The sequence below is a fragment of the Epinephelus lanceolatus genome, chromosome 16, assembly GCF_041903045.1.
Source record: "Epinephelus lanceolatus isolate andai-2023 chromosome 16, ASM4190304v1, whole genome shotgun sequence".
Classification (NCBI taxonomy): Eukaryota; Metazoa; Chordata; class Actinopteri; order Perciformes; family Serranidae; genus Epinephelus; species Epinephelus lanceolatus.
The window spans coordinates 31,331,287-31,350,026 of NC_135749.1; the positions used below are offsets into that span (position 1 = coordinate 31,331,287).

An 18,740-nucleotide genomic window follows, 5' to 3' on the forward strand; every position below is an offset into this window, starting at 1 on the left:
ATTTTCTCATATCTTCTTACCCTCTCTCCATCCTCTCCTTGAGGTCCTGGGGGTCCCATTACACCTGAGTCACCCTGGCGAGATGAAAGAATGAGGAGTGAGGAATCAGAAAATTCTTTAGCTCAGATATGTAGAAACAGACATTCAAGTATTCAAGGTCTTATATGTACTAAATAACAATCTTTTTTTTTCTACTACCACTATTACCACTACTATCAATAGCAATACTGTGTAAAGTGTATAGGGAGTTTTATTGTACTTTGCTTGAGACTTACCCTGTGTCCTTTGTCACCAGGCAGACCAGGAAGACCATCAAAACCACGGTCACCCTGAGAAAAACACACACAGACAAGTAAGAAACAGTGGTGGAAAGTAACTAAGTAAATTTACTTAAGTACTATACTTTAGTACATGTACTTTACTTGAGTATTTCCATTTTCTGCTGCTTTATACTTCTGCATCTTTACCAGCACCTTTATCACATTAATGTATTAATAATTCTAAATCAGTAATGTAATACATGTTATTCTGAAATGGACCATTTTGCATAATGAGTACTTTTGCTTATTTTAAACATATTTTGATGCTTATGCATATGCACTTTTACTTGAGTAAAATTTTGAAAGCGGGAGTTATAACAGAGTATATTTACACAGTAGTATTGCTATTTTTACTGAGGTAAAAGATCTGAGAACTTTTTCCACCACTGTAAGATATTATTACCAACACCAAGTATAGGTTGGCTTAATCATACTCCTGTGGATCCTACTGGTCTGTCCTAAATGTATTACTACAAACAAAATAGAATTACAAGCATCTAAAGATCCGGGGGGGGGGGGGGGGGGGGGGCAAGCAACAAGTTCAGCAACAAACACAGAGTTAAAATCACAAGAGTTTATTTTGATGACATCTATATAGGACTGACACCAGAGAGATGTTACCTTAATTCCAGGCTCTCCTGGCATTCCCCTGGCACCATCAGCTCCAGCACGGCCCTGTTCGGAAACAAGCAGAGGATGAACATGTGAGACACAAATGAAGCAGCCAAATACCCATGTGTTTTGTTTTTGACAGGATTTTAAATTTAAATTGAACTACAGGAGAAATCCAGGTATGGAAAAAGATGATTCCTTGTCCATATGTCATGATAACACACTTGTTTTGGTTGAAACCAATGACTGTATATAAGGATGGACGGCATGACAGCTCCTAAAAAGTGAAGCAAAAACATCTCAATTCCCTCATTCCCTCCTAGTGGCTAAAAATTCAGTACAAATAAAATACATTTTTTCCAAAGATAGTTTCTCTCACTTTAGGTAGTTTTCATCACGCTGATGTATGTTTATGATGTATATTAAGTTAGTTCTTTGATAAAAAGAGATTGTAACATCATGATTGACAGCCGTGTGACACTGGTGTCCTTGCAATCACTGATGGGTCAGATGACGCCAACCCTGAGACCTCAAAAATAGCGAGGATGTAACCTGAGCGGTGACCTGGGGGTCCTTCCCAAGAAAAGTTTGAATGTCAAAAACTTTCCTGCATTTTTATGCTTAATACATTCATTTTGGTTTAGTTTTTGGTTTATGATCCTGGTACTTCAGCAGAGTAGCAGAAGGAGGAAGGGGTGCCAGGCCGTAGGCTGGGTACCCTGATGCGGTGGAGGAGGGCAAGCCAGGTCGCCCCTAACCCCTGAGACCCCTCAATATTAGCTAGAGTGTCCCGTTGGACATATGCACACGTAAAGTGGTGAGCATCGAGACAACCTGTCCACTGTGAGCTGCATCCGATTCACGCGGGGCTGCAGGGTTGGAGACGGATGGACAGAAGAGGAGGCAACAACAGGCAGGAAGCAGTACGCTTGTAGATTCTCAGGGCTTATTCATGCTGTACAGTGCCAGAAACACGGGAAGAAGGGAGGGTTGGCGATTATGGTGTATGGGTTGGAACTTGATACTTCGACTCTACTTCATGACTGCCACTGCGCAGACTCTGGTTCCAAATGAGGTCACCAACATAAGATGGAAGCATCCGTATGTGAGATATTCTGGTGTCATTTTTGTACAATGGAAGGAAGTGGAGACATGTCACTGATCTTAACATACAGTCTGTGGTTGAAGCATCTAAACCCTTCACTGTATGGAATTAAACCTGTAGCAGCCCCTGAGCTTCTTTAAGAAACAACAGTTATGTCCTGTGTACTTTGGGTTAAACAAACAATAAACAACTTAAAGACAAGCCCGACATTTTTCGTACTTACTCTTCTTCCTGCTTTGCCTGGAGGTCCCATCATGCCCTGGGGTCCCCTGGGACCCTGTAAAATGTATTAGTTGTCTGTGATGCAGTTTTTGTCATAGATCTGACCTGAGTATACTATAAGTTCAGCAACAACATACACCATACTGTAATATAAAGAAAAGAGTTGAGTACATGGTTTGCCATACAAATTATTTAAATAATTTGATTTTCATTTGTGGTTAGAGTTCAGGCTTAGTGTTTTTACCTGAGGACCAGGATCTCCACTCTCTCCCTTCAGACCATTACTTCCTGGATTTCCCTGAAACAGACACCATCATCATCATAATCATCATCATCACCAAAACTATTCATCCTTTCATGCCCCTTTATGATCAGAGAAAAGAAAAATGAAAACAGTTTAACAACAACAAATTCTGAACAGCTAAAGGTCCAGAAAACAGATTACATACTAATGGTCCGGGACGTCCAGTGAATCCCATTGGTCCAGGTGGTCCTTTCAGAGCCATCTAGAGAGAACAACATCTCAAAATCAGTGATGTTATTGCTGCATGAAGAAAAGCAAAGTCTCTTTTCACTCCCATTATAAGTCTCCCTGGATGACAACATCAGCTAAATGTCTAAAATGAAAATGTAATTTAAGATGTCATGAGGGTTTTCTATACCATGTTGATATTATGTGCACTCTGTTTTTTGTTGTTGTTGTGTATTATGTTTTGCTCTGTGTTCCTGTTCTCACTTCAGTAAGGTAAGTGTCTCTTTTAACATCAATAGCAAATAAAGTTAATGCCTTCCAAATCACGTGTATAAACTTGTTATAATATGGACACAGTTCTTAAAGTTCTTCAAAAACAACAATCTCTAGCACTGGCAAAGCTTCAAGATTCCATGTATATGACCCTTGAGGCTTACAAACTGCACAAAGGAAATGTGAAGTAAAAGTGATGACTGACCCTGGCCTGAGACAAGATGGCTGCTGCCTGGGCTTCCTGTGCAGAAACGACAGGACCCTTATCTCCTCCACTCTGACCAAAACGGAACTGCAAAAAAGAAAAATATATGAGTGGATCAGCAAGGAACCTTCAACTTACGGTCCAATATCCAAATATTTGAAGAAAATCCAGCATCAAGTACTTTGTATGTATGTGTACTGAGCATACAGAAGTATACAGGACACTGAACAAGGGCCTATGTTAAAAATGACCACTTGGAGCAATCATCACTCACATTTAATGGCCATTTATTCAGCATGCATTCCTAATCAAGGATGAAAAGTAAAACATGACTCACAGGCAACATGACTGAGGTTCCAGGAGGTCCAGGGACTCCATCAGCTCCAGGCAGACCAGGCCTACCAGGAGAGCCCTGCAGGATGGAGAGAGGGAAGGGTGAGCTGGCAGGTTCAAGTGAAATACGCTTCTTTTGCAAAGCTCATCTATAATGACCAGTAATGTCTCAGAATCATCTGTGCACAGATTCAGCACCCATGTTTCTACAAGCCTGCACTTCTTCAGATAAAGTGAAACACTCACCCTCTCGCCAGGGTCACCGACGGAACCAGGAGGTCCAGAGGAGCCAGGAGGGCCAGTAGGACCCTGAAAGAGGTGGGGGAAGAGTGATTACTCATTAAGCTGTATCAGTGTCAGGTGCAGTTTCATCATTCATTAAGGGAGTATCATGAACATAACATGCAAGAAATAATAGTAACTGTCACAACCTTAAAATAGAGAAATGTACTGGCTAAAATGCTACCTAATACAGTGCTGCAGGAATAAGTCCTAAATCCTAGAAATGAGTTAACAGTTTTGCACTTCCGGTTACTCCAACTTGTAGTCAATGGGGCTTAAATGGGTTTTTGGTTAGATGCCTAACTTAAGGTCTGTGGGGAATATAAACTGGAGAGATTTTCACATGTTCTATGACATGAAATATGTCAGAAAATACCCTACTTATGAATTTTGAAGCTTTTGTGTGTCTTACAAAAGGTAGATGCTCATAAGCGGCTAAATGAGACTACAGTATGTCATCAAGCCAAACATAGCTTTGAAGCCTTGTTTTGGTAGTGATGTTGAATTCATGTGGTTGTGGTGGAGTTGATTAGCTTTTTACTTGTGGCTATTGCATTTATGCTTCAAAATTCATAAAGGTGGTGTTCATTTTTTAACAAAACGTTTAAGTTTTTAAGCTTATTTTATGCAAAAACCAAAAATCCAAAGGAAATATCCCATTGGCTTTTTGTCAAGGGAACAAAAACATGGCATTCTGCACCCCTCTAGGTATACTGGGAAAAAGCAAATTACAATATTACCCCCCAAAAATTATTATCTTGCAGAATAAAGGTACAAGCTTTAATACAATGTTTAGAGGTAAGTAAAATTTCATTTATCAAGAAGACAAGGGAAAAACCATCATTTACTTACAGCAGGTCCCTCAGGTCCTGGAGGCCCTTCAATCAGCATACCCTGCAAGTCAAAATAAAGTTAAGAAACAAGAGGAACATACTGGTATGGACATTAAAAATACAAGCCATGACTCAATTAATCAGACTTGATTAGTCAGTTTTCTTTGGCTGAAGGTTAAATCTTATTTCAGCATTTTTCGGCTGAAATGGATGAATGGAAACTTTGAGGACAAGAAGCTTAGTCTTGCCATTTAGTCTTTGAATAGGTATGATTGCTGCCATTTTAACTACAAACTCTCATACTTTGTCTCATACGTTTGCGAGTTCCACACTGACAGCTGGTCACAAACATTGATAAAAACTCATTGGCACCAATATCGAAAAGTGTATCAGAGGTAGATAAGAATTAGAAAAGCAAGATTGTGACTGGAAGGACTGGTGCAAATCACTGGAGCTTCTGGCAAAAATGACTGGGTGAAGATTTTCCTTTCTGTCATAGAACAAGCCAGTTTGAATACACCTGCTCAGGTAAAACCGCTTAAAGACAGTAAGTAACTCACAGGCTCCAAGACAGCAGGTTCTCCTTTCTCTCCTTTCTGGCCTCTGACAGCGGCCTGAGGAAAACACACATGTAGCCAACAACACAGCATAGTCAGTATAGAGGTACTCAAACACACCCATCAAAAAGAAAAACAACACAAACACACACATAGACTGCAGATTTGGCATTTAGACATCAGGTGCACATTAACATTAAGACACCCACATTAGTTTGCTACGTTACATTAAACACTATTATGTCAGTGTAGAAAATAGAATGATAAAAAAACTCTGTTTTGCTTTTGATAAAGGTTTAAGTCTTCATCCAAATATCGATGATTCAATGGCTCTTCGTACTGTAGGTCCATTACTTGTAGATTTTTTTTCTCATAGATACACAGAATCATCAGGGATTAGCAGCTCTAAATGAAGCCTTACACTGAGATAAATGGCATTCCACGCAAAAGATGCAGCAATTAGTAACTGCTGCACTTCCAAATGCCTCTTTATGCAGTGTATATGATAGTTCATATTATCATATATGTTTATTAGGATCCCCAATAGCTTCTACCATAGTAACAGCTATTCTTCCTGGGGTCCTGAGTTTCTCATTAGACACCTTCTAGAATAAAAACAGTTTCAACCACTGATTTGAGGACTATGTCTTGGTCCTTAAAGTATTTGAAATGCATTCAAATACAAGTGTCTCTGCTTGATTGAGCTTGCCTGGCATGAAATTTAATTTATGAATAGACCTTACTTGCATGGTGGCCATTTTGAATTTATGTACTTCACACTTTGGGTGAGAAAGTAAAACAGGTGTTAACACCTAATATTGTGAGAAAAACTATTGCACACAGTTCCCTTACTGCAGAAATATTCATTTAAAAACAATGTTTTGATGTTCTTACCTTCATCAGGTATACGGGCAGCATCACAACACTTTGATTCCACGCTTACACCATTTTCAAAAGGCCGGTCATGTCAAAGGCTGTTATTAGACAAATATGAACCTCAGTGGATGTATTCTGAAGCTGGGTTTCGACTTTAAACTATATTAACTATATTAAACTATATAGATGTTCAGTGGGGTAGTGATAGTTGATGAGGTGGGTCGATTACTAAGTAGTAGTACTAGGTAAATATTAGATGGGTAGGTTACCAAGGAGGTAGTGGGTGTACTCTGGATGCTTTTCCCTAGTTTTTGACCTTTGAAGACCTTTGATTCATTTTGTATCTTTAATCCATATATTTTTTGACTGGTGATATATATGCTTTGAGTCTGTTCAAGGTGACCAGCAGTCAAACCAATCTCTGTAGTCCCCTGATTGGATGACTGAGGCAGCTCCCATGTGTATGTAAGTTATATATGGAAGTGCTGTGATGCTACCCATACACATGATGAAGGTGAGAAAGACAGAAACATTGTATTTAAATACATATTTCAGCAGTAAGCAAGACAGTGTGCTGGAGTTCTAGTCATTGTTTTCAAGATTGCACCTTCCTTCAATTCACCTGCCACACATTGAGGTGTGCAAACCTTTTTTCAAGACAACTAATTCATGAAATGAAAACAAAGGTAGACTGCAGATATATTTTTAAAGTCAAGTCTAAATAGGTAACTGCAGTCAGCGTTCTAGCTGGTGCCCCTGAGATATCTTAACTGATTTAATAACTTTCATGTCTGTCCAAAGTCCACACTTCTGTGATAAGGTTAATATGGCTACAGTCTCTATCTCAGTCATTTAGGTAAAGCTTTTTACATCACCAGAGGTGTTCAAATTAGCCCCCATGGGTAAGAAGGTCAATAGGTCCCAGACTTGTAAAACACAAAACACACTGAAATAAATGATGTCTATCCATAATGAAATCTGAGAGATGGCAAACTCAAACAAGTCATTTGAGAGGACATTGAATACAATTGACAAAGACAAGGATTCAGAGTTGGTTGAAACTGATTTTGTTGTCTTTTTTTTGCCTCTACAGCAAAACGACTTACGCCTCCCTCATCTGTCACAGCAGACAGGGCGGGGCCCATGTTGGCTTCAACCTCTGCAGTCTCCAGTATTGGCTCATTGTAGTCCCTGTAGGAATAGTCGTATTCCTTCAGGCCCACGTCCCCAGTCACATACTCCTCAGTGAAGGCCTCCTCGCCCACACCGCCTGCCTTGGTGGCATCTACCTCCTCTCCCACCAACGTCGTCTCCACCTGGGGCTGGGTTGGGTTTATCAGAGCCGCAATGGACAGAGGGGCACGAGAGGATGGATCAAGCAAAGGAAAATTCACATGCAAGGGGAAGAGGGAGAGGTTTGTATGATGGGGAAATGTTAGTAAAGAAAAGAGAAATGCAGAATGAAACAACAGGGGGATTGGAAGAGGGGAGCATATATAGAAAGAAGTGAGTCTTACCTTTTGCAAATAAACAGTGACAAAGGGACAGACAACAAAAATACATCTGGAAGACTGCAGGGACTATATCAGTCCTTCATGCTGTAACTTCAGTCTGATCTTTTCAGGTGATTTTTCAGGTTTATCCTATGACTTTAAATCTCCTGTTAATCATTTATTGTTGAGCTTAGAATAGTTTGTGTTTCCACCAAAGTATATCCTCATCAGCTTGTGTGTGATGACCTGTAACCAAATGATTTCTCCAAATTTGCAGGAATATATTATCTGACATTGCAAACGTTTGGTTTAAAAAGAAAGAGAGGCAGAAAAAAACACACAGAACTGATATGACTGATATAGCACTTTGTGAAAACAAACTGCTGCTGTGCTACACTATGCAAAGCAAAGACTATGTTATTTTCTATTATACTTACCATGGCTGTTTTAAAAAAACAATACGAATCCAGTGTACTGTTATCTCAAATAAAAAAAGCAATATTGAAAAAGTGAATACACCTGAAGCAATATCACAACAGGTTTTGAATAATGTGTAAATTTGTTCCTAAAATACACGATATAAAACTGAAACCAAAACATTTGCAAAAACATTCTTAGCATCAAAATTGCAAAACAAAGTCATCAAAGTCAGCTGGTAAATATATATCGGTAATAATGACAATATCGATTATTGCCAAAGTGAACTGTGAAACAGATCAGAGCAGTGAGAAAGTTATTCTCAGATTATGATAGTTTAGGGCTGTAAAGTAAGCCACAACAACTACTGTATTCTTTAGTTTGGTAAGATTTTTTTTTCTCAAACCAGAATGCATTATATTCATCTCCCTTTGTTGCTGTGGTTAAAACTGCACATCAAATATTCCTATGCGGATCCCTTTTTGACAAGATTTTTGTTCTTATGTCAAGATCACAACCTGATTAACCAAGGATCTTGAGATGAGAACAGGAGTCTTGTTGTTAGGAGGGAAAAAGGGAGCCACGTAAAAATGTTTGATGATACAAGCAGATGAATGTGGTGCATTCTCTTTGAAAAAGATTTTCTCTTATGTCTTGTCATTTGGCATCAGTGCCAACAAAACATTGATGTTGGTTAGAGAGTTTAAAGAGAGACACAGGACTGTAACTACTTGGTTAAACAATGTGGTTAAACTACAAAGACTGGGCTCACCACCACACAGGTATTACACTGTTGTCTTCCTTTGGTGATGATGATTTATTTTTGTCACTGTGTGCTAACTGGTAATGTCTGTTTTTTCATATTTACTAGGCAAAGTAAGTAAATCTATCTAGAGATTTGATGTAAAATTTAAATTTCTGTTCATCTGATTTATCAGTCTTCTTTGACTTTTTCATCTTCTTGTCACTGACCAGTGTGTAATTTTCTTTTTTACCTGTACAGGGACCACTTCTTGTCCAATCACCTCACCCTCTGGCACCGTCTCCTCATAGTAATAATCAGTCTCTGTAGGGGTGTGGCCAGCCTCGGCATATTCAGTATCTACATCCTGATTGGTCAAGTTGACAGGAATTGGGGAGCAGGGAGGAAGTAAGCAGATTTTGATGAAAGAGCGTGGTTAGTTCAAAGTCTGCTTGTAAGTGATGATGAGTTAAAAGTAGAAAAAAAAAATGGAACACATCATAAAATTGTGGTTGCCAAAGAAACTTTTACTGGCAACTCACATTTTTAAAGTTGCAGAGATCCATTTTTGAAAAGAAATTTCAGGTCCTCTCAGAAGCTCAATAACTATAAATTTTGCCATATGCAAGATTTAGGGAGTCATTGAGACTACTTTGCTGAGATTTCTTCTCATTGTATTGTTGAACACCTTTTTTTTTTTTTTTTTTTTTTGCTTTTTAAAGCTTACAAAGCCAATATTTGTGAAAGGGTGAAGTCTGCTCTTATTGAAAGGTGGACTGAGAGCCCTATCCATCCCTCAAGATGAAAACATCATGACTTGATGCTTTGGGATGTTTAGTTTCACCCAAGACCAGGAAATAGAGAGACAACCCCAATCAACGGCCTCACTGAACATAATTCAGTTAATTCAATGTAACCCATTTTATGAATTTTCCAAAACCCACTAATAACCATGAACTTCAGAATGTCTCTCTACCTCGAAGCTTGTAGGCTTCATAGAAGACTATACATTGAATTTAATTTTACGTCTCTATATTCTGTGAGGCCGCTTTATTCATATTTGATACAAAATATGGCCAGAGACAGGTAGACAGGTATCAGAGAGAAAACACAGGTACTTCAAAAAAACAGAGACAGAATGGCAGAGTGATATAGGAAGTTTGTTGTGTTGCTTGTGTATAGAATGTGATAGTATTTGTGTTTTCTCAGGTTTAGTGTTTGTGCCATAGAAATCCATGCTCATTCATTTGACCGGTACGTTAATGGTTTCCCCCCGAAAAGAAAGATACGGAGAGCTGGAGTATATTCAGGTTCTGAGATCCAGTTTCAGCAGCTTGAAGTTAGGAGTATGAAGTGAAATGAAGAACAATGAAACTGTACAATTAGCCATGCTTCAGTGTGCACCGCTGTATCATATCATATGGAGAAGTTGGAGTGATCGTAAAGATCATATGATATATAAACAGAGGAGAAGGCACCCAGCTTGGTATGAACCAACTTCCATTCTGAAGACCAGGTTGTCCGCCATCAAGGATTTACCTCAAAATCTGCAAGCCACCTACTGAAAGATCAAACATTTCAAACCAACAGTGGTAAAAAATTGAAACATTAAGTTTCACAAGAACTTTGTTGCAGACCCTGGATGGTGGAAAGAAATGGCAGACAGATGGGACAGATGGGACATACGACTCTGGACATTCTGACCCATCATGGGCCCTCTTGTTGTACCTGTTGATAACCGTTGGTAATTTTCTTCGCTGGGACTGCAGTTCCACTCAGCACAGTCTTGCCAAAGGGTGGGAATGGTTTGTGCTGGGATTTGACATTAATGTCCACCACCACCTTGGATTTTGTGTGTCTGGGCGGAGTGGGCTGGACAGGGGCAGGTGATGGAGCTATTTTCTTCGGGATGGAAATCTTTTCGACCACAGTCTTCACGACTTTGCTCACCGTTGGCTTGACCAGAGGGACTTTGGAGATGACAGTTTTAACTTTGGTGACCTCTTTGACTTCAGTCTTTACTTGAGTTTTTGCTGCTGGAGCTTTGGTGGCCACAGCCTTTGCTGGTTTTGTAGGCTCAGGTTTTGATGCTTTTGTGGGTTTAGGTGCCTTAGTAGCTTCTACTTTGGCAGCTGTTTTAGCTGCAGTGACCACAGTCTTTTCGATCTTTTCTACTTTAACAACTTTCTCAGTCTTTGCTTTTGTAGTGGTTTCAATTTTTGCCTGATTTGCAGCACCATTACTCACAACTTTCTTTTCTACCACAGTAATAACTTTGCCATTGCCATTAGCCTTAGCCTCCCCATTGACTTTATTCTCAGCTTTGCCACTGATTTTGACTTTAATCTCTTTAACCTCGATGGTAGTTTTGCTATTTTCATTGGCTTTCTTCTCTGCTGTAACTTTGCCGTTGCTGTTTCCATTAGTCTTAGACACAACGGTGGCCTTTCCATTTCCATTGGCTTTCTTTTCTGCTGAGGATTTTCCATTTCCATTACCATTTACTTTCTTATCAGCTACAACCTTGCCATTGCCATTTCCATTCACCTTGGCCTGAACTGTAGGCTTGGCATCAGCTGTAGCTTTGCCATTGCCATTAGTTTTTGTTACAGCTGCTTTTCCATTGCCATTGCTGTTGGCTTTAGTGGCACCATTTACTTTCTTCTCAGCAGCCGCTTTACCATTGCCGTTCTTAGCTGGGGCAGCTGTGGGCTTAGGCTTAGTCACTGCTGTTGGTTTGATTTTAGACAAGAGGATCTCTACTGCAGTGGGTTTTACTTTGGATGCCTTGGCTGTGGCAGACTTGGGAGCTTTGGTGGGCATAGGCAACTTGACTACAAGTTTGGATGGTCCAGTCTTTGCCGGCTTAGCTGGAGCGGGTTTTGGTTTGACAGGGGTGGATTTAGTGGGGGCTGCTTTTCCATTGACCTTCTTCTCATATCCAAGATAATTGTTTGGTTGAGATGTTGTTTAGTATGTAAAAGTGCATATTGACAAAGAGAGTGGAGGAAGACAAAGATACATGGAAGGGTTGGGAGGGGGGTGAAAAGCACAAACAAGGGATGGACAGAAGGAGAGAAAAAGACAAGAGTGGATGTTTTGAGAAACAATGACATAAAGATGGCCAAGGCTTGGATGATTTACTGAGACTGTACAGGCATTACTGGATACAGCAAAGGATTAAAACAAGTTTTAAAACAGTAAGCAAAATTATAACTGAAAAAAATACCAGTAGTTTAATACAAAATTCCACATTTTGAGAAATTTCAAGTCTTTGACCCAAGTTATTTAGATGAGGAGTTTTTGCTGATCTCTCCAGTAATGCCATTCCCAATATTAAATGACAAAGCAGCATCTTTGCGCTAATATGGACTGGAGCCTGTGGTTTGGCAGAGGCACTGAGGGCTTGACTGGTCAGGTGAAGCTGGTGCTGAACACACACACACACACACAAAACATACACAACACTGATGCACTAACCTGCTTTGCTCACTCTCTTTCTCTCTCTCCCACACACACAGACACAGTTTATGTTTGAGAAGGTTATTGCTGTTTAGCCATGCAAAAGAATGAGCGTGGATGCCAGGCGAGCATGCAAATGCATGTTAGTCACATAAAAACCACAGAATGAAAACAACAGTACATAACTGATTCTTATTATTCATGCTGCTATCATGAAAATACATGCAAATTAACATGTAAACAAATAAAAATTTCACCCAGGAATATAGTGTGAAGGAATAACAGGCCATCACTGTGAATATAAACTCCTCAAATATGCGATACAGAACACAAACACAGAAATAAGGGAGACAGACTGTGGCATACATGTATGTCATGCATGCCATACAAAAGGTCAGATGTACAACCATGAATGCATATACCAAGACAAAAACATGTGCATTGATGTTCCCATGTTGAAATTGGTATGGAGACTGATGACCCAGAAGTGCATGCGGTGACATCCTTCACGGCAATTAAGAAATCATGCAATTAACAAGACAGTACAGACACATGCCCTGGTCAAACAGTTTGCAAATCTAGCTGTGTTTTTTTCTGTGCTCAGCTGTGAAGCCTTATGGGTGGTGTTTATCACAACACAAAATGAGTGCCAGATAATTCAAACAATCACAGGAAAGCATTTCAATGTAATTATGTTGTTCTGTGCCTAGCAATTAAACACCCATCATGTGGCAAATCCCATCTATCTTACACACAACATAAAGAAGACTATTTGACCAAGACAAAATCAAAGGAATACTTCACCCACAAAATAAGCATTTTTATATCAATCAATCATGCCATGTTACCATGAATTTGTGATAAAAACTTCTGCTTTTCTTGCATGCCTCCACAGAAAAAGGATGTAAAATTTAAAACACATTTTTGATTGGGGACCACATTTAAAACCAGCAAAACTATATCAAAACATCTGTTAAAAAACACAATTTGCGCAGTATAATCCAATTCTCATTTATCCAGTTGTATGCTCAGTGAAAGTGAAACTTGTCTATGCTTTCTTCAAAGCCAGCCAATAGAGTGTGCCAGTAAACCCGGAACTCCGTTAGCGCTTTTAGCACTTCCAGTTCTCTCGTCTAAAAGTCAATACGTTTTTTGAATGGGATTTTGGTAAAATGCCTCAAATAAGGTCTGTGGTTAACAAAAGCTTAAGCGAGTTTCAGGTTTTGTTCTACGACATAAAACACGTCAGTAAATACCCTACTTGTGAATTTTGAAGCTTTTACGTGTTGTAAAAAAGGCGGTTGCAAACAAGTTGCTCAATACGACTACAAACCCTGTCGGGGACATTAAACATCATCACCCCCGAACAGGCGAGAGTGCTGGCAGTCCGCCATTACAGCTTCTTGTTTAGCTTAAACAGTCTGATTTCCCCATTATACAATGTTTTTAAAATAAAGCGGCCGAAATCAGTTGAAAGCTTAGTGGCGGTGACGTCAAGAGTCATGCCACCGTGGAGTAGTCATGTAGTCCGTTAAAGCCTAACGTTAGCTTTTTACTTCTGGCGATCGCATTTAAGCTTCAAATGCGGTATGAAAGGTGTTTATATGTGAAGATTATCTCGCTGAACAAAACCTGTAAGTATCATAAACTTGTGTTAGCCACAGAGCTTATTTTCTGACATAATCCAAAACGCAATGCAAAAATCACATTCACTTTCTCTTCTGGGAACCAGCGCGATGCTAAACTTCAGGGTTTTGACGTCAGCCCTGGCACACTCTATACTCAAGTGTTTTTATGGCAAAAAATGCATGTGTTGGGGAAATACTGAGTTTACAAGTGAATGAAAAGGACTTGGATTATAGTGCACAGGTTAAATGTGGCCCCCAGTCAATCAATAAATCAATATGTTCACCATTTTCTGTGGAGGCATGGGAGAAAGGGAACTGCCTATTGGTTCGACAGCCCATTGTTCTGACCATATTAAACTCATTGTTCCGAAGTCTGTTCCGAAATCATCATGATGCCCTGTGGTTAAGGTCTGGTTAGGTTTAGGCACAAAAACCACTTGGTTAGGGTCAGGAAAAGATCATGGTGTGGGTTAAAATGAAAAAGAAAGTGACAAACTCATAAGCCGTGAGCCTGCTCCGCCTCAAGCTGGTCAAGGCGCACCATATGCCCGCCGTGAGCCGTTCAGCACCGCGGACAGTCGGACTAATGGGATGTCGAACCAAATGGGCTGTCGAACCAATGACATGGACCCGGGAGAAAAACAAAGTTTCCTCAGGAATTCAAGGTAACATGACATGACTAATTGATTTAAAATGGTCATTTTGTGGCTTTAGTATTCCTTTAAGAAAAGGCTACTCTGGCACATTATTATTTGTTTCCTGTGTGCATGCTGAGTTTGTCATCAAAGACAAAACACCCAATAATCATGTAATCCATCAATTTAATATGGTAATGTCAACAGATCCACAAATTAAAATCAGAAATGATATGAAACAACCTCAAATCCATATTGTATGACACGTTAATAATGTCAACCTATTTGATTTTTCTCATAGCATGACTGACACACTTTTATACAAAAAAAATCACCAGTGAACATTCTTGAGGGTGTCAGAGTTTGTTTGCTTTGTGACAAAACTTTCATCTTTTTCCTCGTAGAGTCCATTATGTGCGGAGAAAGCTTCACTCTGTTTGGTAGAAGGTATTTTGGTTCGATTTAGGGTGGAACAGCATGGGCTGTATAGAGAAGGTGTGCAGACTGGAGAAGGATGTATGAGAAAAAGTGTGCATGTGTGTGTAACGACACAGCTGCACCTACACCACCCCAGTGCCCCCACTTGGCCACATCTGAACACACATACATATATGGCAACATGTAAATGACATGAGGACAAAAAAAAATCATAAGGAGAAGTTAATCCTGTGTGAGGAAGACGCTGGAAAATGAGATGGATGTATGAGAGGACAATGTGGATTAAGGAGAAAGTAAAAAGTGAATTAAAAACAAATGAGGGATGAGAGAGGCATATGGAATGCTACAGGTGAAAATGTAGATTTTCAAACAAATATGTCAGGTAAATATGTAATGAAAATGTAGTTGACATTATGAATTGTACCTCAGCTTTAATACCTCTCTCTCTCATTCTCCTTCCCTTCCACAAACCCCGCTCGTGTTTCCCCTCTCTCGTGCTCCCTCTTTACCTGTTGACTGGGGGCCCCAAGTTGGGGAGAGGGGGACGCAGAGGAGGAGGGAATGCCTGTTGTGTCCTCATAATAATAGGGGTATTCATGGTCATCCTGCTCCTCATCAAAGTACTGAGAGAGATGGGGAAGGATTGAAAGATGGGGAGGACAGAGCAAGGGATGGGTTGGCAGAGGAGACACGAACGCAAGAGGAATGGAAGGTGAGGAATGCATGAAAAGGGGGAGAGTGGATTTCCAAGGAGAGGTGGAAAGGGTTTGCAGAGGGCACAGAGGGATAAATAAAGGTAAAGAAGAAAAGGGGTGAATGTGGAGTGAAGCAGCAGGAGGGGAAAAAATAAAACATGGTGGTAGACAGCGAGAGACAGCAAAGGGGATAACATTAAAAATGCTAAGCTTTTAATTTTCCATTCATCAGAGGTAGTCTGTGCTGCTGATTCAAAGATGTTGATGAAATACGCAGACCACCTTGATGAATGAGAAAACAGCAAAAAATAAAGCAACAGGTTAAGCCAATGAATACAACCACACTGATTTATATTCATTCAGGAAGCAGTCATTTCAACAGCATCAACATGACAGGGTTTGGGACGCAAAGTGCTGGAGCTTTGTACAGTGACTGATACAGTTGTTGTATTGGCTGATTCGGCATGCAGGCTTGTAAAACAAAGATCGTGTACTTTGGATGGATGAATGCAGATGAAAATCACTCGCTGGTGTCAGGGAACTGTCAGCTCCCAAATATCAGTATGTTTTTGATAGAAAAAGAATGAGGCATAGCTTAAAATGTATGTGATGTGCACAACCAGTCTCAGTAAGCAAAGAGGCTCCACCTTAAGCCATCTTCATGCCAAATGCTAATATGTCTCTATTTAACCAGAAAACCAATCAGAATTTAACTTCATTTTCATGTTTTATATATTGAACAAATTCTCTTTCTTTCAATCCATGGGGACAAAAATAGGGAAAGACACGTTGGCTTGTATCATCCTCTTTCCCCTACCTTTCTGTGTTCCATTGCAGAAAAAAAGAGGTACCAAATTCTGTGCTGTTACAATTCAAGCTTATGTTTCTCCAGTGCAAAGTGAATGAAGTGATGGAAATGTGCCCGTTTTTAGAGGTTGAACTGTGGAAAGGTATGATATGATAATGCCTCTGCTTGTCTTTAGTTACCTCAGGGACACACAGACTGAGAAGGTGAGGAGGAAAGTGGATGGATACAAACTGTTGCTGATGACAGGGATGCGTGAGGAAGACAGAAAGGGAGAGCAGCACTTTGATGACATTTTCAGATGACCCAAACTGAACCTGAAGACTCTTCTTTCATTTTCAGAGGACTGGTGCATTTAGTGTGGACTTTGTTTTTACTATCAGACCATTTTTTCATGTGTAGCTGGATGAATTCTCTCAGTTCTATTCATACAAAAATGTGCTTCAGTCCATTTCCATTCTCCCTTGTAGGGTACATGTGACTATCACTGACTACATTTACATGCACACAACATTCTGGTTTTTACCCTTATTAAAACAACATTTCTGCAAAGCTGTTTACATGGTTAAAAAAGTTAACATTCCACTAATATTCCCGTTCCACACAGCTATGCATATGACTGATAAGGTGCACTAACATGTGGTTGATCACGTCAAAAAGTGGAACGGCTGGCGCTGCTTGTGTCATTTTGCTTCTTTGCATCGAAATGGGATTTTTTCAAAGTTGTCCACTGGTGGCAGGCTTTTTCGAGCATGCAAACACAGCCTCCCTCTTTCATTTCTTTCAACCACCTTCCTGAAAAGATTGGCACTGTGATATCTGCACATATCCAAAAACCTGTTGATATCCAAGTTCCTCATAATGTCTTGAAGTAGGTGTGTTTCTCTTTGTGGGAATTTCTTTCAGGCATGCATCTCTCTGTCAGCCTTGCAAAATGTTGGGTAGCTGGTTTGTGTACAATGCATCCATGACAATACACAGAGCTGACTGTAAACAGACAAGAGGCTGTGTGTTGCAATCTGCGGTAAAACCCCAGCTGAGACACATCATTCCAATATGCTGTATAAATCCCACAAAACGTTCATAAAACCTGAATAATACCAGAGTATCTGACATGTTTAAATCAGAAAATGCTGCATTTGGAATAAGGCCTTATTTGTAATATCCAGACTGTAAATGCTGTTTACATAACCTGTATCAAATTTAGAATAGGGGTGGAATATCAGTGTGCATGTAAAAGCAGTCATTTAGATAAGGAAAACCATTCTGCAATAATTTGGTCCCCGCATTTTTATTTTAGAACGCTGGTTGACCTTTTCTAAATCATTAACATTTCTCCTTCAAAAAAAAAACATTGTCTTAGACTATTCTCATCCAGTGAATAGTTTCCCTTGGGAAATAACTTTTAAAAAGTGCCACAGAAAATGAAAACAAAGTCCACAGATTCTGTTTGGGTCTGCTTTATCGGAGCTACAGATGAGCCTACAGTTTTTTTGAATGAGTTGTGTAAGCATAATGTTGAAAGTCTAAGGTTATCTGCTCTGTAACTGATGATGCTACTCAGTGATCTTGTATGGGATTTGTGCGACAACTAGGCTCTCATCTTGCAGTAACCTCATTAAGAGATGAAAGAGTGTGAATGAAAAAAGAAGACTAGTTATTGTAGCCTGTGGGAAGATTGTCAAGAGAATTATTCACTAAGAAGGTGAATCGTTTGCTGATAGTTTCATATGTGGTGGAAAAGCAAATGTTGATTTTAAAAGTCTGTGTATGAACTCATGTTGTGGTGGTGTTACTCACATATGTGTTGGGGTCCTGAGCCTGGGTCTTGGGCAGTGGGGAGTCACAGTCAGGGCTGTAGTGTTCACAGAAGTCATAGGCAGCCTGGGGGTTGGAGGCAATCAGCAGTTGCTGGATATCTCCCTGTGGAAAAAAACATAGATCAACAAAAATTATAGGGTTCTATAATAACTTTTATAGTATGTTAAGTACTTATGTGTTTCCAGTTTCAAATAAATTAATGGAAAGCCGTACCAGAGCATCAGCAAATATATATTGCCTTGTTCAGACTTTGTAGTTACAGACTGCTACAGAAGAGGGTACTAACGGTCTCTTAACCAGAAAGCAGAGATCCAACAAATAACTGCATACTTTCTCTTGCAAGCTATGCTTAAAGAAGCACTGCTCACTTAAATGTGTTTTTGAGCCATAAACTAAATGATATGACTGTACTGTAAGGAAATACATTAATGTTGGGTGTTAATATTGAAAATTCTTACCAAATTTATAAAAAATCTGCATTTCATGGGCTGAAAAATGGCTCAACACTCCATCT

General features: G+C 39.7%; 1 protein-coding gene across 6 annotated transcripts in view; it reads right to left on the minus strand.

Annotated features, from left to right (window-relative positions):
- The window catches only part of col11a2 (collagen, type XI, alpha 2), a 63,082-nt gene that overhangs the window by 24,273 nt on the left and 20,069 nt on the right, over positions 1–18,740 (minus strand). For 2 of the 6 annotated variants that reach the window (XM_033636766.2, XM_033636765.2), the window contains 15 exons: positions 18,206–18,328; positions 10,471–11,673; positions 8,996–9,109; positions 7,197–7,412; positions 5,218–5,271; positions 4,677–4,718; positions 3,789–3,851; positions 3,547–3,621; positions 3,210–3,296; positions 2,709–2,765; positions 2,504–2,557; positions 2,261–2,314; positions 942–995; positions 276–329; positions 21–74 (listed from right to left, as the gene is read on the minus strand). In XM_033636766.2, the coding sequence (XP_033492657.2) occupies positions 21–74; positions 276–329; positions 942–995; positions 2,261–2,314; positions 2,504–2,557; positions 2,709–2,765; positions 3,210–3,296; positions 3,547–3,621; positions 3,789–3,851; positions 4,677–4,718; positions 5,218–5,271; positions 7,197–7,412; positions 8,996–9,109; positions 10,471–11,673; positions 18,206–18,328 (2,304 nt within the window). Of the gene's footprint in view, positions 1–20; positions 75–275; positions 330–941; positions 996–2,260; positions 2,315–2,503; positions 2,558–2,708; positions 2,766–3,209; positions 3,297–3,546; positions 3,622–3,788; positions 3,852–4,676; positions 4,719–5,217; positions 5,272–7,196; positions 7,413–8,995; positions 9,110–10,470; positions 11,674–15,414; positions 15,529–18,205; positions 18,329–18,740 lie in introns of all 6 variants that reach the window. The other 4 variants (XM_033636768.2, XM_033636769.2, XM_033636767.2 and 1 more) reach the window with 4 other exon arrangements.